Genomic DNA, 26,632 nt, shown 5'->3' on the forward strand with positions numbered 1-26,632 from the left:
TCTGTTGAAATTTTGCCTAATGCTCTATAAAATGCAGGGGTTAGAGATAAAATGAAAACATAGGAGTTATAGCTAAGGAGGGACTCATCACTTAAAGATTCATGTGCATTTTATGTCTACTATGGTACATAAATACAAGACTGAATAATAAAGCTTTAATAAACAATGTTAAAATGGGTATTAATTATACTTGCATATAATAGCAAAGGAATAAATACAAAAAATTCTGTACCAACAAAAATAGCACTTCTAAATAATTTGCATAAATGTTTATATTCTTTGGGCGAGACAAAAATTCAAGATTTAACTAATATTCTACTAAAATATGAACTGAAAAGAATTAGATTTAAACCATAAGATTTTTATGTAAATATGAAATGTAATATATTTTGGTATTAGCATTACTTTAGACTCTAAAAATATCAGATGGCAAATAAATTTCATGTCAGGTACCTACCTGTGGCTTAATAGTGACATAACTTGGTAACCACCTGCCCATAACTATTATCTCCATGATCGTTTTCATCACTTTTGCATCTAAGGTAGAACTTAATTGAGGTGTCTCTCACCTTACCCAGGTCATTCCACATAACTGTGGCTGGCATCTTTTCTGTTTGCTCAATGTTCACATTGTAATCATTTTTAAACAGTGCAAATTCTGTACCACTGTCAGAATTTACCTATAGTAAACAGTGTACTCGGTGACATAAATGGGTTACGAAATTTCATCTTCACAACATTCTCTATGGAAGGCAGTATTTTTATTACCATTTCTAAAACTGTGAAGCAACTACCCAAAATCACACAACTAATCAATAGTAGAAGGAAATGTACAACTAAGATAACAAATCAAAAGATTAGACATTAAGTGTTAGACTTCTTGTATGTGGAAAATTTGACAGGGAAATTGCAAGAAACTAGCATAAGTTCACCAGCAAGCATTTACACCAAGGGTTGAGGAAATACGCATGCAAGAGTATAAAAACTGAATTCCTATACCTTATAAAAATGTTCAGAGATATAACTTACTATAACATAGTATGGAAATGACATGAAGTTATGGAAACATGTTAATCTTTACACCCTCTTTAAGAAACAGAAAAGTTAAAACACAGTTTAATTTATGTTATAAAACAATGGGAGAGATTTTAACAAAAGGGATTTTTTATGATAAATTAACTGAAATAAACATACTGTTATAATATGTAGAATAATCTTGTTTTTAAATGTACAGATAATTCTGAAGCAAAGTTAGGAGAGTTATCTTCATTTAGAAAGACTTTTTACATCATCAGCTTTCTATAATAAATGTCATATACACTGTAAGTATATTACTGCTTCATGAATAACACTAATTAATTTGCTCAGATATACACAACATTTATTGAGCACCCACTATATGTAAAGGTCAAAGTACAAAATGGACTACTATAAGAATTCCATAACACTTGGCTGCGATTTTACATCTGATAAACACTTTCACTTCTGAACATACAGCTAAATTTAGCTACCATCTCAAACCTCCTGGTCACAAATTACCCCTGAAATAACTGAACTTGCCAAAAACAACAGAACCTGGGTATGGTGCCAGCAGTTAGTAAGTTAGTGAAATTAAACTAGAAACTAGTATCCTGTCATGCCTTGGTAATTAATGGCAAATCCTTGGTGCACTCCCACTGAACTGTCCCTTCCTAAAAGTGGAAAGTTCTGAAAGTAGCTCTGGGCCCCGTGGCAGTATAAGGCTCACCCAGGCGTGCTCCCCCTCAGCTGCCAGAGAGTGCGGTGCGTGTACGTCAGTGTGCCATGGAGTGGGTTTATCACAGAAAGCTGGCATCATGTAAGCTATCTGCTGCAAAGTTTTCAACCAAAAGGAGATGGGCATTGTCAGAACCTCAAACTCACATGGCAGAACTGGCACAGGAGAAAGAAGGCCACAGAAGCAGGGACCCAGGCATAAAGGCCAAGAACAGGATATGCCAGCAAAGGCCTCTGGTGAGGTCTTACTCCCTACAACCATCAGGATGTTGGCTCAACAGTAGTGTAAGTTGCCTTAAATGTTTATTCCAGTATGCACTGTTATGTGAAAGGCTGAAACACATTTGAAACTAAAGAGAAGCTATCCATATTGTTTTGCCTGGATATTAAAGCCAGACCAGATGGCTGGCTCCTCCTCTATGGATACACAAAAAGAAAAAAAAAATTGAAGATAAAACATAATGAAAAACTAACACTTGATATGCAAATAAAGAACATAGTTTTGAAAAATATGTTCAGTATAAAGCAAATCTAAAATATTAAAATATGTGCTTGACATTCTCAATAAAATTCAGCATATATACAGAAAATCAGGACTAAAATTCACCCACAGCATTTCAACACATAGCATACTTTATGAGAAAAGGGAGTTCATTGTAAGATGCTGGAATAAAGCAGAGATTCAAAACAGGAAGTTAAAGTCTGGGCTAGTGGCAGAATCTGACTATACCTAAGACAGGCAAGCCACAGCTGGGCAGCATGGCTCTCAAAGTCTCAGGGCCAGGATGTAGTATCTGGCATCCACACAGAAGAGAGCTAACACTAGCATCTTTATAATGCTTGCAACCTTCAAAACATATCACAAACCCAAAGAAGCAGAAAGAGAACTTTAAGTCCACTGACGTTTGATATGAAAGACAGATCACTTGTGAGGTCTTGCAGACTCTTCCAGGCATGTGTGTAGTGTTGAAATTCACATTGTCAGCATGTTAGGGAAACTACAACATCAAACATTAATGCAGAAGCTATTCCGAACACGAAAAGCCTCGAATATCTTGCAAAAATAGAGGTAAGTGGTGGTTTGAAATACGTTCACAATGAAGGTTAGACAAATATAGCAATGAACAGAGACTGAAAAAACTTTTCTACGAAGGGTAAGTCAGTACTTTAGGCCATGGAGACCATCCAATCCCTGCCACCACCCCCCACCTCTGCCAGAGGGGGCCAAAGGCAACCGCACATAGAACACAAATGAGCAACTGCATGCTCCAAGAGCTCTTCCCGACACACAGACAGTGAACCAGATTTGGCAAAAGGAAAACTTACCCTTCATGGGAAAAGCAAGTGACCAGAGAGCAACTCAGGAAAAAAGCACTGGTTAGGACACTGTGTCATCAAAAGACAGCATGAATACATATTCCTTCTCCATTCCTCTCTAATATGATTTTTAAAATTACATTCTAAAAGATATATGTAGTGATATCATTGGGCCTGTACCACCAAAACACCCCCTCATGTTTCCTAATAATTACACAATAGAAGTGAATGAGAGAAAGATCTATGTTCAGCTAAGGATATAAGGTGGCACTACCCAATGCTAACTTGTATCTATGGCAGACCAGAAATGATAAAAAAAAAAAAGATTAATATAACAAAAGATATAAATACATACTTACATAAAGTTATGTAAGTAGCATCTTTAATAATGTCTTACTGGGTTTTCAACATAATATAGACTTATTATGTATACTAATGCCACAAACAGGGAGAAAGAGAATAAATGAATATGAGTAAAATCAGTCTACCTTGATGGAAATAAGTCAGTATAAGTCTGAAGCATTAAACTAAGTTGTATATGGTAAGCTCTGGTATAACCAATATTACCTCAATAAAAATAAAGAACATATGAAAAACTGTATTTGCAAATGACATGATCTTACATATAGAAGCTCTGGAATCCACAAAATGAAAGAAAGTAAGGTAAAAATGAGTTCAGCAATGTTGCAAAATATAAGACCAGTAATATGAAAATCAGTTGTACTGTGCTTTTAGACACTTTCAACAAAGAATAAAGAACTGAAATAATTCCAATGACAACAGAATCAGAGAAATAAAGTACTTAATAATACATTTAAACCAAAGAAATGCAAGTAGTGTGCATTGGAAACTACAAACACTAACAAAAATAATTAATTTAAATTAATTCATTAATGAAAAGATAGCCTATATTCATGGATTGGAAGACTATCTTTAAGATAGTATCTCTTCTTGATTTACCTATAAATCAGTGCATAAAACTCCAATAGACATTTTATGAGTAGACAAGATACTAAAATTCATTTGGAGTTTAAAAAGACTGAAAATAGCCAAAACACTCTTTAAAAAAAGAGTGAAGTTAAAAGACTCACACTTCCCAGTTTCAAAATCTGGAAGTTATACCAGTGTGTCACCGACATAAGCACAGACACATAAACCAAAGGAACATAAACATTTTTGTATATTATTCCATATATCTATGACCAACGGAGTTTCAAAAAGAGTAACAACATATTAAATAAAAAAAGAATAGTCTTTCTAATTAGTGGTATTGGTATTGGGTTATTCACATGTGGAAGAATTAACTTTAACCCATACCTCACATCATATATACAAATGAACTTCAAATAGTTCAAAGACCTAAATGCAAGAGCTAAAATAATAAAAACTGTAGAAGAAAATATAAGTATAAATCTTTACAACTGTGAATTGAGCTTCTTAGATATAATTATCAAAAGTACAAGCAACCAATAAAAAATAATATATAATACTGAATATCATCAAAATAAAGAATTTTTATGCACCACCTGGGTCCTCCCTGGTGGTGCAATGGGTTAAAATGCAGCATTATGAAGCTAGCCGCAGCCACTTCAACATAAATTTGATCCCGCACACGGAGACAACCCACATGGCACAACAGATCTCTCCTGTCTCATCCATTGCCCACCTCAGCAATGTACTTTGTCTATCTGGCTGTTCTCCTCGCCACTCTGTCTCTGATGAATCCTCTCACCACCCCTGCACTTCTAGCCTGTACCCCAGTTCTGTATGCATAGATAAATAAATCTTTTTTTAAAAAAAAGGGGGGGGGGAGTGAAGAACCACAAAAAGTGGGAAATATTTGAGATGCATATCTCTGGATCTCTGGTAAGAGTTTATACCCAGAATATATAAATAACTTAAAACTCTTCATTGAAAACCAGCCTAATTAAAAAAAAAGGGGGAGGGAAGATGATTTGAATAGATGTGTGAATGGACAGTAAGTACACACAAAGAGCATCACTGTCCACAAAGCAAATGCAAATCGAAACAACAAAAAGTTACCACTTCACCTAACTAAGAGGGTAACAACTGAACTGAAGACAACGGCCATGTTAGTGCGTGCACAGAACAGCAGCATGCACACACGGTGGGAGGTGCCACAAAGCGGAACAGCAGTTCTGGGGGAAAAGTCCGGCAATTCCTCAAAAGATTACCTACAGATTCATCACTATGAATTTCACCCCTAGGTAGATAGCAAAAACAAATTAAAATATATGTTCACATAAATATGAATACAAAAATGTTCACAGGAGTGGGCTAAAGCGCAGAATGAAGCTGTTCACAGCTGCTTCAGCACGAGTGCAATCCCCCACCAGGGAGATGACCCACATGGCGCAGCAGACCTCTTCTGTCTCGCCCGCTGCTCCCCTCAGCGGCATCATCCATCTGCCTGTTCTGCTCCCCACTGTCTCTAGTGCTCCTCTCACTGCCCTGCACCTCTGGTTTGTGCCCCAGTTCAGTATACATTTTTAAAAAATTGTTCACAGCAGCACTGTTGAAAACAGTGAAGAGTAGAAGTAATCCAAAGACCTGTCCATCAGTGAATATATAACTAAGAGGCTGTATGCAACTGAATACAATCCAGTCATAAAGAGACATAGAGCACTAATAAATTTTAGAACATTATGATAGGCAAAGGAAACCAGTTATAAAAGGTCAAAAGGTCATATACTATATGCCTCACTTTAGTTAAAAAAAAAAGTCTAGAACAGAAAATCCATAGAGAAAGAGACTATTTTTCAGGTGCAAGGGGAAAAGAAAGAATAGTAAGTGACTGTTAAAGAGCAGGTATGGCATTTTGTTTTGCGATAATTAAAATGCCCTGAGCTATAGAATAGTGTTGGTTGTTCACCGACTGATTATACTAAAAACCATTGAGTTGTATGCTTTTAAATGGTGGGGTTTTGGCAGATGAGTTATATGTCAACAAACAAACAAAAATCATTAGAACTTAGATGAGCTGAATAATAATTGATTCAAAGTTTTCCCACTTCCTATGTTCATATAGTGTTACTTTACCTGTGCTCTCATCAAAAGTGGGATTTTCCCCACCCTTTGAACCAGTACTTTCCCAGAATAATAGAATGCAGAAGTAACAGTGTAGAATTTCTGAGTTCTGAGTTCTCAGGAATCATATATTCCCTGCCCTCTCTTTCCTGGATTTCTACATAAGAATACCATATATAGGAGCCCAGTCAATACTACAGTATGAATATGACAAGGCAAGTCATTTTCATCTGAGGACCCCAGGACGAAACAGCCAGTTCAAACCATCAAACATATGAATACAGAAGTTGAGGCTATCCAAAGCCAGTCAAGTTGCTAAGTAACTGCAGACACATGAAAGAATAACCCACAAAACAGGAGAGACTGGCAGAAGAATTGACCAGCTGAATTCAACTAAAATGCAGAACCATGAATAAAATTCTTTAATCCATGAAACTGGGGTACATGTTAAATAGTAATAAAAAATTGAAACATATTTTGAGCAAATTGGAAACATCTAAACACAGATTTACTGAATTGAAATATAGATCAAAGGAGACATAAGAATATAAAATGTAGACCAGACAGTAAGAAAATTAGGGACATAGTGAAAAAGCCTTACATAAGTTAACTCCTTAAATAGAAGACTGAGTGATGCAATGAGACAGATGAAATACTTGAAGAAATAATGGTAGCAACTTTACCCAAAAAAATGGTGAAAATATCAAGTTACAGAGTAAATAAATCATACAATTTGCAATTATGATAAAAATTTAAACTGATATAGGTACATCATTAAATTTTCTGACATCCAGAAACTAATTTAAACATTTATATATTTAAAAAGTCAGAGTGATGAAAGACAAATTGCCCTCAACAGAGAAAAATTTAAATGGAGAATTCTTAAGAGAAACAGTGGAAGCCAAATGAAAAAGAAATTACATCTTCAAATTATTGAAAGAATGTCTTTCAACTTAGAATGTTAATTCCAATAAAAATAGCCTTTAAATATGAAAATATATTTAAATGTGAAAACATACACAATAAAACTATTTTCATATATGAAAATTAAGATAATTTATACCTACAAATGAGAAACAGTATTTTAAATGTTAAAGTTCATCAAGCTAACAAATATAGCAAAAGGAAATTCAGTGCTATAGTGAAATGATCGATAAATGAGGAAATATATTTTTGCCATGATTTTGTATAAGAAAACTAAGTGCTTTATATTATATAGGTAATTACATGTAAAGTATATGGCAATAATTATGCATAGGGCTGGAAAGGAGCAAATGGAATTACACTATTGTAATATTCTTACCTTATACATGAAGTAGTATAATATTGATTCAAGGTAGACTGTGATAAGATAAAGATGGCTATTACAATCACTACAGCAGTCACTAAAAAAAACACAAAAGAGGTATAGCTAAAAATCCAATAAAAGTGATAAAAATGGACTTTAAAACAAGTAATTAATCCAAAAAAGGCAAAAGGAGGAGTAATAGAGAAAAAAATAAAGGAAAATTTGAAAACAAATATCATGGTGGTAGACGTTAACTTAGTAATACCAATATTACAACAAATCTAAATTGACTAAACAATCTGATAAAAGATAGAGATTGTCAGACTAGATTGTTTTAAGGCAAATGTTATATGCTGTTTAAAGATTCTTTGTAAATAAAAATGCACAAAAGACTTCCACTTTTGCCCATAAAGGATTGATCACTCTAAGAATGGATTTCCAGTTGTAAACAGCAAGAAAACTAAATGAAATATATTAAACAACTACATCAGAGAGTTGCAAAAAGCAATCTGCAGAGAGGTTCCCTGGAATATTCAGTTGAATAATAAATTAATAACAAATAAGAAATAAGAAATAATTTAAACAGTATGAAATTCTCTGAAGCTAAAGAAAAAATCCACCAGAAACAGTGAATCAAACAACACTAGGAAGTGACATGGGAGAGGAAATAATATGCATTACCTCTAATTAGAATGGAGAGACCTCATTATACAAAAAGCACTGTATAGAGACCACAGAAAAGCACTGTCAACAGTGAAAATAAATTAGTAGAAGTTAATGCTACTATATATAGACCATAACAAATCTTAAAAATAATTTTTAAATGATCATACACAATCCAATTAGCATAACTGCATGCCAGAATTAAGCACATCATATTAAAAGAACAGAACAAAACTGAACAATAAACTATAAAAATCACAATGTCCAGGATATTATCAAAAAGAAACTAAACTGGATCTTCCGTGGTGATGCAAGGTGTTAAAACACAGCACATTTAAGCTGCCTGCAGCCACTGCAGCACGAGTTTGATCCCGAGCTAGGAAAAGTGACTCACATGGCACAGCAGATCTTTCCTGTCCCACTTGATGCTCCCCTCAGCAGTGTATTTCAGTCAAACCGCCTGTTCTGCTCCTCACTCTGTCTCTAGTGAGTCCTCTCACCTCCCACACTTCTGGCCTACACCCCAGTTCTTGTATGCATAAATAAATAAATCTTAAAAAAAAAAGACACTAAACTGAAGTTTGACCTATATCAGTAAAAAAAAAAGTACATGCACACTGATAATGTACATTTATACATATATGTATATATCAACAATAGAAATGGACAAAAATGGCACGCTAAGTAAAATAAGCAGAGGATTTTTAAAAGTTATTAAAAGTATGCTCTATATGCTCAAGGATACACAGTAAGGTAGGGACATAGGAAAGAAAGTGAAAATATAAAATGATAGCATACATATTCTAAAGAAAATAAAATATATGAAATGAAAAATAAATTCAAGGGGCAAAAAATTCTTCAACAAAATGATGCTGGAACACGTGGATGTTCACATAAAAAAGAATTAAGCAGGATCCCTATCTCAAGCCATACATAAAACTTAGTTCAAATGCATTGAAGAACTACATGTAAGAGTTTGCTTTCAATCATAGCAGGAGCATAAGGAATCAGTAAAAAAGAGAGAAAAGAAACAAATGTAATAAATAAAAATAAATAAATAAATAAAATTAAAAAAGAGAGAGAATGAAACAAATGTAATAAATAAAAACAAAAACAATGAATAACTAGAAACCAGAGACATTTTATGAGGGTGGAAAGGGGAGTGGGAAAGGAAGTGGGGTGGGAAGAGCACACGGGAATATGGTGATGCCACATGGGTGAGCTGGTGGTGGGAAGTCCACAGGGATTACAACTGGCATGAAAAAATGCACAAAATGAAGAATGATGTAAAAAATAATAATAATAATTAAAAAAAAAAACCTATAAACTCTTAGAAGAAAATACAGGCACCAACCCTTGGTATTCTTTATTATACAAGGTTTCACAAATAAGGCACCAAAAATGCAAGAACAACAAAAAAAATACACAGGTATTACAAAACTAAAAAGATCATTCTAATGACACTATCAAGAAAGTGAGAAAATAAAGTACAATATAGAAGAAAATATATGCAAATAATTAAAAAGGTTTACAGCTCAATAATAAAAAGACAACCTAAGTAAACAATGAGAAAAGAATCTGATCAAAGTTCCCCCCAAAAAGTAAAGTTGACAGTAAGTTCACGAATTGATGCTCAATATCAGTATCAATAGCACCGAGGAAATGCAAATCAAAACTACAATAAGGTATACCACTTCACTCCCAACAAGAAGCAGATAATCAAAATGATATGAAATAACCAGTGTTGGCAGGAACGTAAAGGAAGTGGAACCCTTGTGCACTGCTGGTGGGAATGTAAATAATGCAGCAACTTTGATAAAGTTTTCCAGTTCCTCAAATAGTTCAGAGGTAGAGTTACCATTTGACACAGATATCCCATTTCCAAAGTAATAAAAACATGTAAACACATGAACTTGTACATGAATGTCCACAGAAGCATTATTCGAAAAGCTGAAAACTGGAACCACCAAACATACATCAGCTGATGAATGGATTACCAAAATGTGGCATAGCCATATAAGGGAATATTATTTGGTGATTAAAAAAAAATGAAGTACTATTACATGCTCCATCATGGTTAAGCCTTGAAAACATTATACAATGGTGATGTCACAAAAATTACATACTACATAATTTAATTCAAATAAAAATGTCCGAAGAGGCAACCCACAGAGATAAAAGAGCTGTTGTCTAGGGCAGATAAAGGTAGGTGAGGATTTAATAGGCAATGACTATGGAAAGGATAAGGTGTTTTTTAAAACTGCAGTGGTGGTTGCCCAACTCTGAAGCATACACTTCAAATGGGTAAATCGTATGGCGTGATGGTTAGCTTTCAGGGTCTATGACTCTAGGTTACAGTGATCATTATTTAATCAACTCTCATGGCCTTCCTGTGAGTGTAACAGGAACCCGCACAGATAATGGGAAAGGCACTGTGATGATCGGTCACGTTATGGTGCAGCTGAACTGAAGAAAGGGAGCTCATTCAGCATGGGCCTAATCAGAGGATCCTTAAAAGTAGCTGATATGGACTGAAGGGAAGATCAAAGCAATAGAGAATTCCATTTGTGCTTTCGGGACTCTACATTGCTAGTTTTGAAGTTGGAGAGGGGCAGGTGGGAAAGAAAGAGAATCTGTCAAGAGCTGAAGTGGTCACTAGCTGACAGTCAATAATAGGCATTTCAGAGCTATACGTACAAGAAACTGAGCCCCACCAATGACGTGAATGGGCTGAGAGGCAGATTCTTCCTCAGAGCTCCCAAACAAAATCAGCCTGACTCCTCGACTTAAGCCTTTAAAACCTGGAGCAGGGACCTCCGGGAAGCACTGGGGTTAAGACAATGCTATCACCCCAGTGACCTGAGATCTATCCCCAGCCAGGGAACTGACCCACATGGTGCAGCAGACCTCTCCTGTCGCCCCCACTGCTCCCCTCAGCAGAGTACTCAATGGATCTGCTAGTTCTGCTCCCCACTCCATCTCTGGTGAATATTCTTCCCCCACCCTGTACCACTGGTCTACACCCCAGTTCTTGTATGCATAAAAAATAAAATTAAATTAAATCTTAAAAATAAGTAAATAAATAACACCTGTACCAGAGAAACCAAGCAAGCCACACTCCAGCATCTGAAATAGAACCTACATCCTCTTACAGATTTTGTTTTATGCCTAGGTTTGTGGTCATTTGTGATGCTGCATTAAAATAATACTCTCCAAAATAAAGCCACTGGTATGATGCCAGCAACATGTAGCAAAGTATAAAGTGGTAATTAATAAAGAATCCCTGCAATATAGATTATGAAATATTCACATATTCTGAAATTCACGTGTTATCTGTTATTAGGTGAAAATATTTAGGAATCTTATGTCCTCTTGATGAATTCTCTGAGTTTATGAAATGATCCTCTGTATTCTAAGTATTTTTTGTTCTATTTGCTGATATCCGTATAGCCTTTGAGTTATGTTAACATAGGTTAATCTATTTTGCTTTTAGAACATTCAAGTCTTTATAATTTCAGTAAGTTTTCTATAGGTAGCCTATAGTTGAGTCCAATATGAAAATCTCAGTCTTTTTACTGGGAAAATCTTTTTATTGGCATGATTATATCATTTCACATTAAGCATTGATTACTGAAGTGACTGCTCCAATTGATCACTTTACCATTAATTAACTGCCCCATCCATTCTGTATCCCTCTTTCTCTTGTTCTGCCTTCTTTGGGATTAACTGCTAAATAGTTAATTTTATCTACTTTATTAGCTTATCTGCTATGACTCTGTGTGTGGATGTAGATTTCCTCATGTTTCTTGTGCTACAGATTCATTGATATTCTTACCTATGTGGATTTAGTTTTTTAATCAAATTTGGAAAAACTGTGACCCTTAAAAATTTTGGCCATTTCTCTCCCCCTCCTTCCAAGGATCCAGTTATAGAAACATTCTGTCACATGGTTCACTGATGCTCAGTTCATTTTGTTTCACTCATTCTTCTGCGTTCTTTGAGTACATTTCATTGCTTATCCTCGAATACACCAATTTTTACTTTTACAATGTCTAATCTGATATAATCCTATTCAGTAGTATTTTTCATCTCGGAATTTTTTTTTTAATCTCTGTAAATTCTAACTGGGTCTTCTTTATATTTTTATAACTCTACTTAATATGCTCAAAAGTTCATTTAGTTTTTAAAATATATGGGATGTATCTATTGTAATTGTTACCCTATCCTTGTGTATTTCTAACATCTATTTCATTTCAAAGTTGGTTTCACTTTCTCACCCCCAGTAGGGATGCCTCTCTGCATGCATGCTAATCTTTTATTGGTGATCAGACACTGTAAATTTTAAATATTGTATTTGGGGTGCTAGATATTTTTGTATCCCTACAAATATTCTTCAGTTTTTTTTTTTTCTGGAATTTCTTAACTGAAAAGAGTTTGATCCCTCTGGCCATGTCAGAATTAATGCAGCAGTCAATATAGAGCTAATTTTGCCACATAAATAAAGTGAAATTCTTCTGATTATTCTGCATGATACCCGAAAGAGGTTTTCCACTGCAGACAATGGGAGTAATTCCCAGCCTTCTGTGTTATTTGATGAATGTTCCTTTCATTCCTTTCAAACACTTCTTTCTGTAGCTGCAAGTCTCTCTCTACAAAGATGAACTGATTTTTTTAGCTGAATACTCAAGTTTTTCCATTTCCTCTACATGTTGGTCTTCTTTCATATCTACCCAGAAAATCTAGTTGTTTTGGTCTCCCCAGAGTTTGAACTAAGGGTTCATATTAGAAAGAAATTACCAGGTCAATTATCTAAGCTCTCAGGTGGTGTAACTAGGGGAGCAAGTTAAGTTATGCATAAGCAAAAAATAAGGAAAATTTAAGAGCAGAAATTATTGAAATATAGAATCAGAGAAAAAGCAATATACACACAAAGATGTGAAAGGATCAGTGAAATCTGACAAACCAGACTGATCGAAAGAGAAAACACAAATTATCAGTGTTTAGAATTAAAAAGAGGATATCACTAAAAATCATAATGAGTAAAAGGATAGTAATATTACAATACTTTCATATTAATAACATCTTAGATGAAATAAAAAAATTCTTTAAAAGACAAAACTACCAAACTCACTTAAGAAAACTAGCAAGCCTGAATTGCTGAGTATCTACTAAAAAATGCAATTTGTAGTGAAATCCTCTCCCAAAGAAAATTCCAGACCCAAATGCCTTCATAAGTAAATACCACCAAACATATTAAGAAAAATTACAGCAAATCTACATAAACTCTTTCAGAACGTAAAAGAGGAGGAAATAGTTTTCCATTTGAGGCTGGCATTACATTGACACCACACCAAGCATGAAGGAAACCTACAGAGCAGTATTCTCAACAATTTAAATGCAAAATACTTAAAATTTTAAACAAATTGACTCTAGCAAAATAGAAAAGAACAACACATATACAAGTGCAGTTTATTCCAGAAATGCAGGACTGGTGTGGAAATTGAAAACTAATCCATTTAATGAATAACATTAACAAACCAAAAATAATTTCATGACTAACTCAACAGATGCATTCTTTGCAAACGTTACACATATATTCATGATACCAATAAAAGACCGACTAGCTAGCAGCAGAAGAGAATTCCCTCATATCTATTAAAAATTACTAGGTAATTTCAATTCAAAGTACAAGACTCAATTTTGCAACCATGTCCCCTCCACTCTTACAAGTTCAATTCCATGTTGTGCAGTCAGTGCTAGCCATCACGATGAGGGAACAATAGCATGTATGATTTAGAAAGGAAACACATGTATTTCGAAGACTGTGTAGCTAATTTTGCTGCACCCTAATATTGTTCCTCTGTTCATCTGATTTCTATGACAGCGTCTTTGTCTCATCTAATGAATGTTCTGCAGTATCTCACTACTCTTCTGCTTCAGAATTCTCACTGATGCCAGGAAAAGCTATCAATCAGACATGCCAACACAGAGTAGAAGTACAATATGCCCAAGTGTCTCACTCAACCAATGGAAGATGAAGGTTAGAACAAAAATGCCTCCTCCTCCTCACCCCTCAGTATGCAACCTCTGGGGAGAATTCTACATGGTTCTTCAAAGCCATCACAAATCTGAGTCCCAAGCTTCCAATGTGGTATCCAGCAAAATGTATATATTATTGGCTTTTCTCTCTTCTCTTTGGAGTTCTCACTCACTATTCCCTCAATTGTTCTTCCTGGGTTCACCTTCCAAATAAACTACCTCACCCACCTGCATTTAAGTCACTCTGTTACTTTGGACCGCTCCTTCCCTAACAGACACCCCCATGAGCCGATCCTCTTTGAGGCAGGTATATGCTTGTATGTCTTTACACTGAGGTAACACTGGATTATAACACCATATGTGACTCAAAGCATAGGTTCACTCTTCCTCCTCAGAGGCCATTAGCACACCACACCCTCAGCCCTCGGCCCTCTAATGGTCCACGTGCATCTCCACTCTTTTTTTCCCTCCCTCATCTTGTAGCTTCAATTTCACAGCCATATTTCTAAGGTTTGCTATTGGCTTGATCTTGTCTGATCCTTTCTTTTGTTTTTCAGTATTCCACATATGTGAAATCATCTGGTATTTGTCTTTTTCACTTACTTCACTCAGCATTATCTCTTCCAGATCTATCCATGTTGTCACAAGTGGCAAAGTTATTTTTTTAAAATAGTTGACTAGTCCATTCATTGTGTATATATACCACAATTTTCTAAACCATGCCTCTGTGATTGGGCACTTAGGTTGCTCCCATAACATGGCTATTGGAAATATGTATCAGAGTATTATATCCCTTCAAATTAGTGCTCTAGCATTCTTTGGATGCCTAGGAGTAGGATTGCTGGATCATAAGCTAAATCTATTTTTAATATTTTGAGAAGCCTCCATACTGTTTTTCATAGGGGCTGGAGCAGCCTACACTCCAATCAACAGTAAAAGAAGACACTTCATCATTATTTTCCAGTGAGGTCTTCTCTCCCCACCCTATTTTAAGTTATACACCTTATATCCCTAACTTTACTGATTCAACAGCACTTAAAACCATCTAACTTGGGCCCTCCCTGGTGGCACAGCAGGTTAAAGTACAGCACTGAGAAAAAAAGCTACTTCAGTATGAGTTTGATTCCCACCCTGGAAGTGATCCACATGGTGCTGCAGACCTCTCCTGACCCGCCCACTGCTCCCCTCAGCAGTGTAATTCATCAGTCATCCCATTCTGCTCCCCACTCTGTCTCTGGTGAACCCTCTCTCTGCTCCTGCACCTCTGGCCTGTACCTCAGCTCTGTATGCATAAATAAATAAATCTTTAAAAAAAAATCTACCTTATTGTGTAATTAATTTTACTAATTTCAATTAGACTAGAAGCTTAAGGAATGCACTTATTTTCGACTAAGTTTTTAATTGTAGTATTTCTCTAAAATACCATCAAGCATATAGTAGGCACTCAATAAAAGTGTGAATAAATCAATTTGTCAATAAGGTGAATTTTATTACATGTAAGGATTGAATTCTTATAAAAAAAAAAAACCTGGAAACTCTGATAATCTTCAAACATGAATGATACAAATACCGTTGGTAGCTTTGCAAATGAGGCCAACTAACTCTATCACAGACAGTTTAGAGGACAGTCCCATGAATTTGATAGAATCCCCTTGAGTTCCCTTTACATTGTGTCATTATAATACTATGAACCATAAAAGAGTATACTGTGGGAAGAAAATTGGCATGAAGCCAATATTTTTTCTTCTTAATAGCTCACAAGAACGCCAACCTAGCAATCGCAGGCCATGCTTCTGTTTAGTCTACCTAATGATTCCAGACATGGAGATAGAGAAGAATACTTCTTGTATCTTTGAAATATGAGTCTCATTTTCATTTTTATATTGTTCAAGACATTTATTAAAAGGAAGGAAAAACCCTTCTTGGTTTAAGAAGAAATTAAAATTGTTTTTAATCACACTTTTTATTACCTGGACACTGGATAAAGGACCACTCATAGTTCTTTTCTTTAGGACAAAGGCTGGTGTCAAGAACCATCTCATTATTATGCATTCCAAATAGCTTCATAGGTCCCCGGGAAGAACCTTCAATGCAGTGTCCTCTTCCTGTATTACTGGGGTCATTGCACCATCCACATCCAGGCTGTTCCAGACATTGTCCACAGGTTCTCAATCCAGAACAGTTCTGAGCTGTGTAACAGGAATATTAACAAATACATAACTTAATATTCAAAGAGAATTGTAAACTAATGTACAGATAGATAGAATTTAAAATAAAAGAATAAAAGGTCATTTATAGTTAATATAAACTTTTTTGAGATAATACCTAAGAAATAGCAATCACTTAAACAAACCTTACATCATGAAAAAGGGAAAAAGGTGGAATGACTTGAAAGTGAAAAGGGGTTAACAGCCATGACATGGAGAAAAATGAAGTCAGCATGTAGAAAAATACTGGTTAATTCTGCAGTATTAATACCTGTAGGGAGTTCACCCAGAGGCCTACAGACTGTATTTGCCATTGTGTATGGTGTTCAGCTGTTCATGATAAGCCAGGTGAAGGCCTTCAATGAAAGTGTCTGCATCTGCTAGTAAACTAATGCACGTGACGTCTACCCATTCCAATGGGAGCTGACCCCTCTTTGGTCAGCCTCTCATCAATAATGATCCTCCTGGCAGTCAAAGATACTACCAGTTGATGTGATGAGTACACCCACTTTCACCCACAGCAAAATGAAGTCAGCACTTCATGAAGAGGAACATAGGAAGCAGACACTCTCCTCAGAGACAACCAGCAGCAAAGGGTCTCCCCGACTTGCAGGGCTGCTGACTCCCTGAAGAGTCATTCCAAGATTCACCTGAAGCTCAAACTTTTTTTTTTTTTTTTAGAAGATTTATTTATTTATTCATACAGAACTGGGGTACAGGCCAGAGATGCGGAGGGTGAGAGGATTCACCAGAGACAGAGTGGGGAGCAGAACAGGCAGATCGACGAAGTACACTGCTGAGGGGAGCAGCGGGCGGGTCAGGAGAGGTCCGCCACGCCATGTGGTCACCTCCGGGGCAGGCGGGAATCGAACTCATGTGGAAGCGGCTTTAGATTCTCAGTGCTGTGCTTTAACCCGCTGCGCCACCAGGGAGGGCCTGAAGCTCAAACTTTTAATTGATATACAACATATGAACTTCAACAAAGCCTATGCATAGCACGACCCCTTTTTCCAAGGACACACTATAGCCTGCAATCATATTCAAGCCAGTTGTAATCTGATCTTTTAAAGTATTAATTCACAATCAAAGTATACTATATTGGGCTGATTACTTTAATCACTAATTACTTTAAAGTGATGTTTTGCTAGAAAAAGCACACTTTGTCTTAGTAAATGTTTACACATAAAGATAGTGATAAAGACTAATGTCTTCTAGTCATAGACTAGAAAAACCCAGGAGGAAAAAAATATGATAGACTTCTGGCAAACTCAGTTTCATTACTGTGGTGGTAATCACTAACCGCCACTCAATGTTTTAATATTATTGGAAACAAAATGTTCCTCAGATTTATGCAAACATAATGGCACAGGCTTCTCAGTGAAAATCAGGAAACCAATATAGTGATTGTACAAGGATAACAGATTATTGGACTGAAAAATTCATCAATCGCAATATGATTTGTTGTGAATATTTCAGAGATAGGATGTCAGTAAGAAAAACCATTCCCGTTTTTCTTTAATAATAAATTTTAAGTGGAATAATACTCTTTCAGTCACTGATCTCAAATGCCTGAAGTTAAAGCTATAGATAAATAATTGACATGAAGATTTGTTTTATATCTATGACTGCAGTTGGTTCAGAGTATTGTTCACGGGGTTCCTCTAATTGTTTTCAAAACTATATTGGGTTGCCATTTTATCAGTGACAGATAACTCAAACTATCAAATTAGTTACTTTATCTTGACATTCCAATTATTTAATATCAGATGATAAAGTGAAATATATCTTAATAGGGTATCAATCACCCAGGATAAGTCTCATATTATTTGTAGTATATGGATATCTCCAAGAAAAAGTAAATTTCATTTTAATACCATCTTTTCAAAGAAAGATAACTAATACAATGTCTTTCAAAAGTATTATGTACAAATTAAGTCTCAACTATTCTGAACTATGCAATGTTTTTCAAATAAGGAAATGCTGCATGAAGGAATCCTGGTTTTCTTGCATTGACTACATGATAAACTATTAACCTTCTAAATCTATTTATCTACTCTGAGGTTTTCCAGTGAAAAAAAGACCTGTATAAAAGAGAACTCCAGCAGACTAGGCCAAGCTGTAGAGAGGGGAGGAAGGGTGACCAGGTATAACTTAGAGCAATTATGAGGAAAAAGGAATGAGAATTAAGATGGCAAAGTCCCCGGGGAGGTTTCCTTCATGAAGACTGAAACTATTTCCTCCCTGTCCAACTGAACACCTTTCAACCACAACAGCATGTCTAAGCTCGATCAATACTGGATTACAAGTGACTGCTATTTTGTCACCTTTGACTGCGCTGTAATTGCAATTCCTTGGGCCCTGGCGCATGCAGACTGGACTCACTCTTTGCAAACCCTGCATAAGCAGGTAAAAAGTATTGGGAGGAAAAACAAAACAAATTAAAGGACCCCCCCCCCCAATTCTTCGGCACTAGTGCATTTAAGACATTTCAAGGAGTTGAAAAGTGTAAACTAAAATCTTCTTGTTTTTTCTGTGACTACTGGGATTTAAGCAAGTGAATGAATGCTTTCTTTGTTCAAATACATGATTTCTAGATGGATATAAATTTGAGCTTCTATTCTATCTAAAGTGATTCTGCAGCTAAATTTTCTTGTGGGATGGTGGTCTCCAGGCCCCTGCATGGCATCATAATCCCCCCAAAAGAGCATAAAGTCTGAATCAATCACAAGAGAGACAAACCCCAAGCAGGGGGAGTTCAGCATTGAGAAGGTGTTGAGAACAATGGGAGTAAATTTAATCTTTTCTATTTCATTCAAGTCCCATGTGGAAAGGCATCTTTCTGCTGAGACCCAGCCTGAGACTAGATGGTGGGAAGACAAGTCGTATTTTCTGCTGCATGGAGCCGACAGAGATCAGTAGCTCCTGTCGTCTCCCAAGCGAAAAGAGTCGCACATGGCGTCAACTCCCTGCAAGGCCCCAGCTGTAGCATTATGCAACCCCGTGGCAGCAGAATCCTGCTGCGATTGATACTTGCAAGAAACGCCACTCTCATAACCCACAGCACCCAGCCAGGTGCACCCTCATCCTATAGCCCTACAAAACATGAGATCAGCAAGGGATTGGAGTTTCTGAGGAGGCACCATCCACAGCACATCTAACATGACTCCTGTGTGAGTGCAAAACCACATTCCACATTCGTAGCCGAAATAATGCAGCAACATGATAGTCTTGTCAAATACTGAGTAACCTGAATCTCATCATGCAGAAACAAACAGGCAAATCTAAACTGGAAACTGGCAAATCAACCGGTGTAGATTCTTCAAAAATATCAGTCGGGAAAGAAAAACAAGACATGGTAACTGTGGTAGCAGCACAGCAAAGCACTAAGCGACCCTCAAAGCGAGCACGTGGATGAAGGATTATGTTGATTCCAACAGGGACTCAAGATTAGGAGGGCAGCCCACAGGCACAGATGCTAGCATGCAGGTTAGCGTGTGAATTAAATTCAGCACTACAGGACCATATAAATCAAGGCAAGTAGAATTGGTAGGTTTTAAAGTCAAGGGTAACAAAACTTTTCTTATTAAAAAAAAAAAAAAAACTCAAGAGCCACCCGGTGGTGCAGGGGTTAAAGACACAGCACTAAAAGCTGTAGCCAGCCATGGCAGCACAGGCAGGGAAGTGACCCACATGGCCAGCAAACCTCTCCTGCCACCCGGGTGCTCCCCTCAGCAGTATGTCAGTAGATCTGACTGTTCTACTCCCAGTTATTGTACGATAAATAAAGAAATAAACCTTACACACACACACACACACACACCCTCCTCAGGGCCCTCCCTGGTGGTGCAATGGGTTAAAGCACAGCACCATGGAGCTATCCGCAGCCACTTCAGCACCAGTTCGAGTCCCAGTCCCAGAGGTGACCCACAGGGCGCCGCAGCAGACCTCTCCTGACCCGCCCGTGGCTCCCCTCAGCAGTGTGCTACCTCAGTCGGCCTGTTCTGCTCCCCGCTCCTTCTCTGGTGAATTTCCTCACCCCTCACACCACTGGCCTGTACCCCAGTTCTTGGATGCATAAATAAATAAATCTTATTTAAAAAAACTCCTCAAAATGTCATGCCACTTCCCATTACAGAAAACCAATTTACGTTGCCATTAAGCAAACATCGGTCTAGACAAACACTCACGGGAGCAGGTGGCCGTCTGCCACTCCAGACACTGCCCGTAGGGGAAGGAGATGATGTAGGCGTTGGAGTCCACACAGCGCCGCGTGCTGCCGCACCACATGCACTCCATGCCGTTGCTGGTGCAGTTGGCGCAGGACGTGCGCAGGGAGCACGGCTTCTTGCACGGCCTCGCGTTCTGATTTGGACTCACTAGAACCAAACAACAGAGACGGCCATAGACTTACCTCCCTGGATTTTCACTCAAACATGAGTTTTATTCAGTTTGCTGTTTGAGGACTGCTTCAAGTAAGTCAAGTGTGCGATGATAATTACAGCATGAGGGACATGACAAGGTTAAGTGGAAATGAAGATGGTCTGCCCTAGGTCTTATCAAAGCAAATCGAGTCAGGGAATGTGGCTCTGGCATACACAAAGTTAAGAAAAGGTACCCTGCCATATTTATGTACAGTACAATATTTATCACGCATATTAAGGTGCCTTTTTGGTTGAATATGGGCAAGGATGCGGAGAAACTGGAGCCTTCTACATTCACAGCATCTTTATTAACATTAGCTAGTGGGTGGAAGCAACGCATCTGTCTGTCAATGGATGGCTGGATACAAAAAATGGGACTGATACCCACAATGAGGAGTTATCCAGGCTTTAAAAGGAAGGAAAGTAGACATGTGCTTGACGCGAATGAACTTCGAAGACATAATTATGCTAATAAAAATAAGTTAGTCACAAAAGGACGTGCATACTGTTGTCACTCACATGAAGTACCTAATGGCATCAAACACCTACATACAGAAACTAGAAGGTCGTTATCAGGGGCTGGGAAAGAAGGTAGAGGGAATTACTGTTTAATGAGTATGGAGCTTCAGTTTGGAAACATGAAAAAGTTCTGAAAAATGAAAAAGATAGTGCTGACATATGTACAACATGTAGATGTAACCATTTAAAAGTGGTTAAAATGATAAAATTTATGTTATGTATATGCTACTGCAATAAAAAATACAGTATTTGAAGAGAAAATAAGTCAATATTCATTTCTCACATAAAAAAAATCCACTTCAAAAGATGACCCAGAAATGTTTCTTTTTACTTGCTGACTTATCTGAAAAAAAAACAAAATGATTTTCAACATGTGAAAATCAATCATAGTAATACACTGCATCAAAAAGGAAAAAAGGAAAACCACATGATTATAACTATAGATGCTGAGAAAGCATCTGATAAGATTCAACATCCATTATGATGAAATGCCTTGAAAAGCTAGAGATAAATGTAATGTCTCTTAGATAATAAAAGTCATCTATGACAAAACCACAAGTAGTATCATCCTCAATGGTGAAAACTGAAAGCCTTTCCACTAAAATCTGGTACAAAAAAGTATATCCATTCTTACCATTATTATCCAATATAGTATCAGAAGTCCTAGCTAGAGCAATTAGGCAAGAGAAAACAATAAAAGGAATCTAGATTGGTAAATAAGAAGTAAGGCTATCATTATTTACAAATAATATGATAATATTCATAGAGAACACCAAAGTCACCACAAAAAAAAACTAAATGAAACAATAAACCAGTTCAGCAAAGTGGCAGGATACAAAATCAACACACAAAAATCAATTGCCTCCTGTATACAAATAAACTAGAAGAAGAAATTAAGAAAGTCAATTACAATCTCACCAAAATAAAAGTAATACCTGGGTATAAGCCTAACAAAGGAGATGAGGGATCTATATCAAAAAAAAAAATTGTAAAAAAGATTCTAAATTTATTGCTAATCTTAACAACTAGTGAACTAGTGTATCTTCCAAATACTTTTATTATACAAGTAAAAAACATTATCAATTTAAGAATATAGTTACTGTAAAGCAACTGTATGCTCACAAACTCAGTATTACAACCAAGAAATAAAGATTATATAAAATAATAAAATTTTGTTTGATTTGTTAATGCTGAGGTCACTAATATAGCTGGATAATGTGGGGGAAAATTAAATTTATCCAAAAAACAAACCCACAAAACAGGGAATCAGTATCGCGAAAAGATGACGAAAGGTAATTCAGACACACAGAATTTCACACGTCATGAGGGACTAGTGGGAAGAGAGGATGGAAACTTCCTATTTTTAAAGATACAGTAGTTTAGCATATTACTTACCAACAGGTTTTTCACAGACAAGGCCGTCTGCCATAGATGTGCAAGGGTTAGCCTTTAAACCTGCCACTGCAGCCCTTTCTAGATACGCACAGAACCCAGAATCATTTGGTTCACCAGGAAGCCACTGTAGTGTGGTGTTTGTGAAGGGAGACATGTCTTCCCATCCCCAGTAGGATATGTTGATCTTGCGTAAACCTACCCAAGGTGATACTTTCTGTAAGGAAACAAAAGGCATAGAAAAAAAAAAAAAAAAGTTAGCTATAAGAATATCTTAGAGTCGTTCCTTAGCAAATAGTTTGATATCTTTGCAAGTTGCTGAAAATACATATAACTGACTTTCTAGTGACTTTCAATACCAAAGTAACAATTCCTAGCTTATCTGGAGAACAATCTAGAAAAGAATACGATTTAGAGGGGGGTTCTTCAAGTAGGCAAAGCTGGCTCCCGGTCCACAGATGCCTACCAAGGGTCTGCAAGCCTGGACCCTGGGTCTACCCGGAGGGCCTGAAGACCACTTCCACCTGAGCAGACCACGTGCCTGTATTCATGAGGCCAAAGCTGGAAGCTGGGCCTGTGAGGGATACCTGCTACCCTGGCCTAAACGCATGGAAGCCAGGTTGGTACTGCAGTAAGCACAGCCCTTGGGCCAACATGCAAGGGCAGTGTCCTTAGCCCACTGCTGGCCTTCTGCAGGGGACACATTGGGTGGGTCTAGAACCTGGGCCAGAGGGGCAGCTTGAATACTGGTTCATAGGAAGGGATTGAATCCTGAGTCGACATTGGGTGGGCCAGATTCCTGGGCCAAAGGAGCCAGCCTGGTGCTGGAGTCTCGGGAAGTGCCTGGAATCTCAGTCTGCTGGAGCCTGAGATCTGGCATGGAGGCTGTGTCTGCAGATACCAGCCTAGAGCTGGAGGGTGCAAGCCAAGCCTCGCAGGGCGTCAGGCAATGGGGTTCACAAGGGTTGACCTGGAACTAAGGTCCATAGCCTTTTCTGGTGCTCACTTCACTCTCCTTCCCCTCCACAGAGGGCAACTGTCACCATCCTACATTTCCCTGTGCATCCTACTGGGGATGGGGAGACATGTCACACCTTGCCCACAGACAAAGTAAACCTTTCTCTTATTCTTTTTTTTTTAAGATTTATTTATTGACCAGTACTAAGGTACAGGCCAGAGGTGCAGGGGCAGTGAGAGGATTCACCAGAGACAGAGTAGGGAGCAGAATAAGCAGATCAACGAAGTACACTACTGAGGGGAGCAGTGGGCAGGACAGGAGAGGTCTTCTGGTCCACATGGGTCACCTCCAGGTCCCAGGATCAAACTTGCACTGAAGCAGCTGCAGCTCACTTGCAGTGCTGAGCTTTAACCCACTGAGCCACCAGGGAGGGCCCCTTTGCTTTTATTCTTCAGTGAGTCTTTTCCCATTTCTATGCTCCACCCTATCTTACAATCCCTTCCCTAGGTTCCTCACAAAAAGCACTGACTTGAACTGATGTTTCTGTGAGGGCACAGCACTGGTAAAGCCTATTTTCTTACCTGTTGATATTATTCTTAAACACTTCTACTTTGAAATACATGACAATATATTTACTTTGTAAGTTGCTAAGCTAAAAATAATATATGACAATGTGAAGTGGTTTCAAAATTCTACATCATCCTTTTTTTACATTCTGGACTGTCAGGGTAGAGAAAAAATGTCTCCCCATTTGAGGCTTTAACAATACAGAAATAAGATATATAAATGTCTATAAAAATGCAGAGATGATATATAGCTATAGATACAAATGCAGATATAGAGATCTCCAGTATCTATTCTAAATATGCTGTGCAAATGATCTAGGACAGCTTAGAAAGATGGCCATATCCTAGAAATTTGTATAGTGAATAAAACCATAAATTTCACATAGTAAAAATGCAGTAAATATTTCTTAGATAAAATTTTTAGATCCTATGAATATTCATCATGACACTAGATATCATATCACCTAAAGTACCATGCACATAGTAAGAAGTCAACAAATTTTGCTAAACAAAGTTTATTAGAACAGAGATGGCTAATTTTCACTATTAAAATCCTGAGACACAGATAATGCATAATAATGTTTCTAATTATGAAAATACACACGCTGCTTCACATCATGATCATCTCACATTTCATACATCATGTTGAAAGATATTTCAGTAACAGAAAAGCTGTAACATTTTAAAATTCTTGATAATAGCAACAAGAATCAACCCCACACAGATATTTCAGATTAATGACTGTTTCACATGACAGCAGCTCTGCCTATATTTCTAAATTATCTATAGTAAAGACAAGTCATTTAACATGAAATATTACCCACTAACTTATCATGATAAGAATCTGGGAGGAAGAGGAGAAGAACAGAAAAATGAAGCAATTGATAAAACATTTAAAGTAACTATTATTCAGTAAATGAACTGGACAGGCAGTTGAAAATGAAAGATGAATTACTATATTATGAAAATTTACTGCAGCACTCCAGAATTATTGTAACATTTCATTAGCCATTTCTAGTAAGTAAATGATCATTTGAACCAGGGTATCTCTTTAAACTGCACAAATTTGTCACTTTATTTACCAAGGAAGGAATAGCTTACAACTGCAGTGATGCAGGATATAATTTGTTTTCTACTATGCATATGCTTGCTGGAATGATACCCTACAGAAGTTATTGCCAAAGTGTAAATGTAACAAAGGCTTAAGTTTCTAATGAAATAAAACATTAATCAATTAGCAGGCATGCTAGTCTACAAACTACTTAATCGACTTCATGACACATCTAAAATAGTGGTTAATCCAGTCTTTATTATTAATAAAACTAAGCAAAAAATCCTCAAATATGCAGCTGCTGAAACAGCACATTTAAAAGATATAGTGTAAGAGTTATCAATAAAAAATAATATATTTTAAATAAGGAACAAAGCAATAGAACTCTAGTACTTTCTAAAATTCAAAGAATGTGGATCTTCCAATAATAAACTGTAAAATAGTCAGAACAACTAACTTTCAAATTTTCACTGGCAACTGACCCTCAATTTTATAATTAAAGAAATGAAAATCTTGAGATCACAGGTATATAAAGAGATCATGTTTAACTGTGTTGTATATCATGTTGTACACAAATCTACCTTGCATGTTTTTCTAAAATGATTTAAAATTTTAACAGATCTCTCCTACATGATACCAATAAATCTTATTCTCCATCTATAAAGCTGGCAGCACTTATGCAAGAGAAATTAATAGAAAGAAACAGGAACTTTCCTGGTCTCCTTTACAAATCTCCTCATGTGTTGGCGAAGCCCAGGTCCATCAAAAGTCAGTGAGTAAGGGTGTCCCCTAGGAAAATTCTAATCACCAATTACTAGTTAGATATCCACCCTCTGTCTTCATACATCATCACTTGCATCTTCATGGGAATTATCACATTTCAGAAGAATGGCTCATCTTTTTTCCCACTTAATCTGAGCAAAATGATTGTCTTTTGATCTCTGTATTTTCAAGCAAGCGCTAGTAGTAGGTAGTAGTAGTGAACTGAATGCCGATGCAAAAAATTCAAAGTCAAAATTGTGAACTTACATTCCTTACATTACTCTGTGTTTTAACAATTATGTAAAGCTGTTCTTATATCACTTCTTAAAAACCAGATGCATATTCCCATCAGTAGCGAAAGGCAACTCAATAACATATGTTCCTAGTCTTCGACCATGCTCAGGAATTACCTTAAGAGATAAACTAAGGGGGGGGGGCCACCCTGGTGGCACAGCAGGTTAAAGCACAGCACTAAGAAGCTAAAGCCACCTCAGCATGAGTTCGATCCCCTGCCCTGGGGGTGCAGGCAGACCTCCCCTGTCTTGCCTGCCGCTCCCCTCAACAGTGTACCTTCTCAGTCAGCTGTTGTGCTCCCCACTCTGTCTCTTTTTTAAATCTTTGGGGAAAAAAAAAACCTACAGGGGAA

General features: G+C 37.0%; 1 protein-coding gene across 1 annotated transcript in view; it reads right to left on the minus strand.

The window, feature by feature from the left end:
- The window catches only part of ATRNL1 (attractin-like 1), a 426,906-nt gene that overhangs the window by 330,852 nt on the left and 69,422 nt on the right, over positions 1-26,632 (minus strand). Inside the window, exons 16-18 of the mRNA XM_004680415.2 lie at positions 22,653-22,866; positions 20,505-20,693; positions 16,081-16,299 (exon numbers count right to left, since the gene is read on the minus strand). Of these exons, the coding sequence (XP_004680472.1) occupies positions 16,081-16,299; positions 20,505-20,693; positions 22,653-22,866 (622 nt within the window). The remainder of the gene's footprint in view (positions 1-16,080; positions 16,300-20,504; positions 20,694-22,652; positions 22,867-26,632) is intronic.

The sequence above is a fragment of the Condylura cristata genome, unplaced genomic scaffold (genome assembly GCF_000260355.1).
Source record: "Condylura cristata isolate star-nosed mole 26May11 unplaced genomic scaffold, ConCri1.0 scaffold00011, whole genome shotgun sequence".
Taxonomy (NCBI): domain Eukaryota; kingdom Metazoa; phylum Chordata; class Mammalia; order Eulipotyphla; family Talpidae; genus Condylura; species Condylura cristata.